The 5,408-nt window shown below is 29.7% G+C and overlaps 1 protein-coding gene across 1 annotated transcript; it reads right to left on the reverse strand.

Annotated features, from left to right (window-relative positions):
* Positions 1 to 1,474: 1,474 nt before the first annotated feature.
* LOC127129188 (uncharacterized) lies at positions 1,475 to 4,175 on the reverse strand. Its single transcript, XM_051058466.1, has 7 exons — positions 4,001 to 4,175; positions 3,839 to 3,895; positions 3,579 to 3,704; positions 2,289 to 2,358; positions 2,076 to 2,171; positions 1,816 to 1,929; positions 1,475 to 1,688 (listed from the first exon to the last, which is right to left on the reverse strand). The coding sequence occupies exons 1-7, from the start codon at positions 4,117 to 4,119 to the stop codon at positions 1,629 to 1,631; spliced, it is 642 nt and encodes a 213-aa protein (XP_050914423.1). The 5' UTR covers positions 4,120 to 4,175; the 3' UTR covers positions 1,475 to 1,628.
* Positions 4,176 to 5,408: the final 1,233 nt, after the last annotated feature.

Here is a 5,408-nt window from a genome sequence, read left to right on the forward strand (position 1 = left end):
TATAAAATAAACTTTGAAGGAATTGGTGTTTGTTTACACATACATTTTCCAAATATGACTCTTTTCTCTCACACGGGTACTTTGAGCGTTTTCAGGAATTTTGTACAAGTAATTCTTCACACACTTTTTTCGATAACAACTACCCTATTTATAAACAAATAACATAACTGTTACTAACGACCAAGTCCTAAAACTGTGACACATGGCTTTCTTCCTTTCGCCAGATGCTTCCACGCGTCCTCTGCCAAATGTTACAACTTTTTAAATTCAAATTTACACTTTAAGTCGAAACGACGTCTTCCTTCAGGCCTTTTTTGTCGAATTATCGATATACTGCAATGTCTTCCATGTCTTGTCAAAGTACTCTTCTAGCTGCAAATATCATGTCGAAATATCAAAGCTTCCATTTTGTCGAAGTATCGACCACACTTATCAACCAAATCGTTTTATCCCATGTTATCATATGTCGAAAAAGTCATTCTGTACACCAAATCTCATGGCGTCGAAAACGCACGTATACAAAGGGCACAAAGGACAAAATAATAGAATTAGAGGCAAATCACACTAATGGACAGGTGGCAATTGATCCACCTTTGGTGCAAATAAGGAGAAGCGTACGAGAGAGAAAGGAAAACAGAAAATATTCTGATTGAGTGAGCATAAAAGGGAACAACAAAGAGAGTAGTGGGGTGGAAAATTTGGTAATTAAATCTCTCTCTCCCTTGTAATTCTGTTGGTGGAGTAGTACTCACCATTATCTTTTCCTTCTGTCCTTTCCTATAATTCCTTCAAACGGCATGTTAGCCATATTTGCTGAATATAGCAGAGAGATTTCTTCTTAGTTGTAACCTCTTTAATACAATTTAGTGAAACCATATTCTGCATCTCTATTATTCTGTTGCGTTAAATTTTCTGACCAAACCAGACTCGGATAGAATTTTTTTCGAATTGCAGTTATGAGGACGGGTAGTATAGTACCATACCCAAATTTTATCCATGGTCATCCCTAACGATGGCATTGTGTTCATCTTGATTGGATTGATTATGTGACTTGTTTAAGGTAAACACTTTTGAAATGTTATATATATGTTTATGATGTTGGATGCAAATTATTTGTACTTCTTCTTTTCAAAATTTTAAAGTGCTTTGTTAAAAATATTTGTGCTAAATAATAGATTATTTTATATTAATTTAACACTAATAATTTTTTCTAATATCCTTTAGTATTGATTATTATTCTTTCTTTTAACTTTTTAAATTTCTTTTTTTCTTGTTATAAATCAAAGACATTATTGTAAAATCATATATAATTTTTTTATATAACATTAAAATTTTAATTTATATAAAATATCCAAATATTTTATAATTTTGGACGGAGTATATGATTTTACATACGGATTTGTTTTTTTTTTTTAAAGTTCGCCCGGATTTGTTGATGGTATGACTAGACTATTTTTTCAATAAATTTCCAAACTCGTCATAAAATATGGTTTAATTTTATTTATTTCAAATTCATGATAAAAGAAATTCCACCCCAAGAACTTAATCAAATAAGTTGCACAATCATGATTATAATTAAAAGAAGATCCTCATCTTGAATCTGGGGAAGCAAATAATGTGAAACAATTTCATGTAGCCATTGAGTCTAGAGATGTCCATCCTCTATTTTCCAACTCTAGTCGCAACGCCTGTCACATTGTCATAACTCTCGATTATTCGATAAAGATAAAACAATTCATATTATAAAACATATTTTAATGTTAATTAGCATGAAATCAAAATAGGTACTTTTTCCTATAGTAAAGAAAATTGTACCTTAATTCTTCTTCTATTGGTATCAAAATCAAAAATTCCCACCCTTGATGCTGATCGATACTCAACAATTGAGTCCTTGTCTTGTGGAAACCAGAACTCCACATCATCCACTAACTGTTCCAACATTACAAAACAAAGCAAAGGTAAAAGTCTATATTCAAATCTAATACTCACGATTATGTGAATTATTAGTGATTATTTCAATTTGGTCTAGAGAAAAAAAATATTCATTGTGGTGAAGAGTAAAATTGCAATCATACCCCCAAGATTGGACTTTTGTATTCCACTCTAAGATAATCTTCTGTCCTGTCAACTATCCTCGGTGTAAAATTTTCTGGTGGTATTGTTGTTTCTATCTGGAAAATCAAAAATATAAATAGTTTTTGTTAAACTTCAATATATAATTTGAAATTTCATGGGAAACAATAATTTTGCAAACAAATTATAAAATATGAAATAAGAGTAAAAATTACCGCATCTATCAGTTCCTCTATTGCTTCTTCTCTGGTTATACCATCTTCTCTACCTTCGGAATTATACTTCCTGTAGAATTATATAACTTAAGAATTTTTATTTAAAATAAATAAATTCACAGTTTAAAAATGTAGTATACTAATACAAAACGCATTTTATCGTTTGAAATTTAAGGAAATACATCACAAACAAAGTGGTAGTATTTAAATAAATTTCTTATAATAAAAAAAAGTAGTAATTGTTAAAGTGAGAGCGTTGAAAAGAAAATAGGAATATTTTTATTAATAAGATACATTTTCTTCATTTTACAATACCATATAGATTAAGAAAAAAATAAATCAAAATAATTTCATTTTTTCAAATTATTATTAATTATTGATATATTTTCATTATCATAAATGTAAAATAAAAAAAATATTAATTTGAGCATGTCTGAAATGTTAATTAGAGTATTTAATAAAAAAATTATTGAAAATTGTATAAAATTTAATATATATTATATATATATATATATATATATATATATATATATATATATATATATATATATATATAGAGAGAGAGAGAGAGAGAGAGAGAGAGAGAGAGAGAGAGAGAGAGAGAGAGAGAGAGAGAGAGAGAGAGAGAGAGGAGAGAGAGAGAGAGAGAGAGAGAGCGAGAGAGAGAGAGCGAGAGAGAGAGAGAGGAGAGAGAGAAGAGAGAGAGAGAGAGAGAGAGAGAGAGGAGAGAGAGAGAGAGAGAGAGAGAGAGAGAGAGAGAGAGAGAGAGAGTATCTCTCTCTATATATAATTTATCAACTAAATATTTGAAGAATTATTATTTTCTCATACGTTTTAACAATATTAAAAAAAACAAAGGTCCACCGGCAATTTATCTAGTAGTACTAGTACTCATGGTCCGATTATAATGAATGATTCATGGACCAAATATTTGTGTTTATGACTACCGTTGAATTTAGTTGCAGGGAAATCGAAAACTTATTTATTAAATTGAATTTTGTACATAAAACTAAACAAAGAATTAAATACTCAGTCAAAAACAATAAAGAAAAATCCAGAAATAGTAGTACAAAAGTTTTTATAGGGATACAAAAAAATCACGAGAGAACATTTATATCCCTAGTAGTCACTGGCTCAATACCCAACGTATTAAACATTGCACTACTTTAATTTCACGTGGTTAATTAAGATTCAAAACATTAACTAGCGATTCAAACCCACATTAATTACTCTAAGTAATCTGAAAATTAAATTTTCAATAACAAAATTTAGCAAATTTAGGATAATTACCAAGGAGGAGCATAATGATCAAGATTAGTAGCATCTTCAGATGTTGATATGCAGTTCTTAGTTAATGGACACAGAGCCAGTGATGGTGGATTATTTTGTACTCCAAGATATTCTGGTTTTTTACCACTGCACCAAAAATAAATAAATAAATTAAACTAGTAATATATTTATATTTATTTCTGATATAAAATAAACAAAAACATTTTAGTACTATACAATAAGATTAAATTATCATCAGTTATGGGATATTTGTGACGTACCTCAAGTTGAAGAATGCAGCAATGGTTGCTAACTCTCCACTCCTTAGTATGAGCTCTCTTAAGATAGAAGAAGAAAAATATAATAAGAGAACATGAATATTTGCATGAAATAATTAATTAATATTATTCATGAGGATGTGACAAATAGAGATTCGTGAAAACCTTCGTTTGATTTGGGGAGTTTTGACATCTTTTTGTTTATGAGGAAAACATGAAGTAGTAATGTTGTGTTTGATGGTGTGAGTAATGTTGAAGTTGCAAAAGGTGCTAGAGAGTGCCATGGATGGAGGATGAAGAACTTAAAGGTAAGATTTGATTCTTAATGGTAAAAAATGTAAATAACATTAGCAATTTGCAAATGAGGGACAGAGAGCAATGACATGCATTTATAATGAGTTTATTAATTAGTAGCATTGTTATTATCATTAAAAAATATATTTAATAGGAAATAGATTTTTTTTAATTGAGGGGAACTTAGAAAAGCAAAAGAAAAAAAGAAAAAAAGAAAAAAATTAGAAGCTATTTAAATTATAATGGATTGGGTATTATGTAACTGGATTTTTTATTTTTTTTTAGAAAATCACTTATTAAAAATGCATTACATGAACTATTTTAAAATTACATCTAACAATATGGTACATATTGTTGGAATTTCGTCAAATTTTTTATCAAGAATTTCACTAAATATATGGAGATTTCTGAATCAATCTTGATGAATAAAAATTATTCTTTTTAATTGATTATTCCTCTTGTTTTTCACTCTTCACTTGAGTGAATCAACCAACCTTGGTTGCAAGATAATTCTGCTGCACAATGATTATTGAAGAAGAAAAAGAAAAAATGAATCGGGGATGAAAAAAATTAGGGTTTCAACAAAAAAGGGAAGAAGAAGAGTTGTGAATTATGCAGAGAAATTTCTCTGCTCTTTTATTTTGTAAACTGCAATGTTATTCACTTCTTACAATGATAGGATACCTCCCTATTTATAGATTGAAATTACTTGCATACTAAACAATCTCCAACTAACCTAACTAACTCAACTAAAACAAACAAACAAAGTTATGTCTAAATTTCTGTCGAGATACACTTCTCTTATATTTCGACAGTTATACCAATTCAACACACAAAGCATTTTGACAACTCTTTGCTTATGTAGAGCAACATGCCTCGACAAAAGGAATTTCATTCTCAACACACCACCTAATTTATTGTGTCTAAGTTATCTATATTCATCATAGATATTAATTTCTTGAACACCTTCGGTTTGACTCCTTTCGTCATGATGTCTGCAATCAGATTCTCAATTCTGTTGTGTTCCAAGTTCAGCTTCGCTTTTTCCACTTGCTCTCGAAGATAATAGAACCTCATTTCGATGTGCTTACTTCTTTCATGTGTTATCAGATTCTTCGTCAGATTGATAGCAGACATGTTGTCGATCTTCATGGTAATTACTCTATGTTTTTCGATGTAATTTCTTCGACTAAATTGACCATCCACGTTGCTTGACATGCACACAAAGAAGCAACTATGTATTCTGCTTCACACAAAGACTATGCCACTACTGGTTCTT

This window comes from Lathyrus oleraceus, chromosome 3, assembly GCF_024323335.1.
Source record: "Lathyrus oleraceus cultivar Zhongwan6 chromosome 3, CAAS_Psat_ZW6_1.0, whole genome shotgun sequence".
Classification (NCBI taxonomy): domain Eukaryota; kingdom Viridiplantae; phylum Streptophyta; class Magnoliopsida; order Fabales; family Fabaceae; genus Lathyrus; species Lathyrus oleraceus.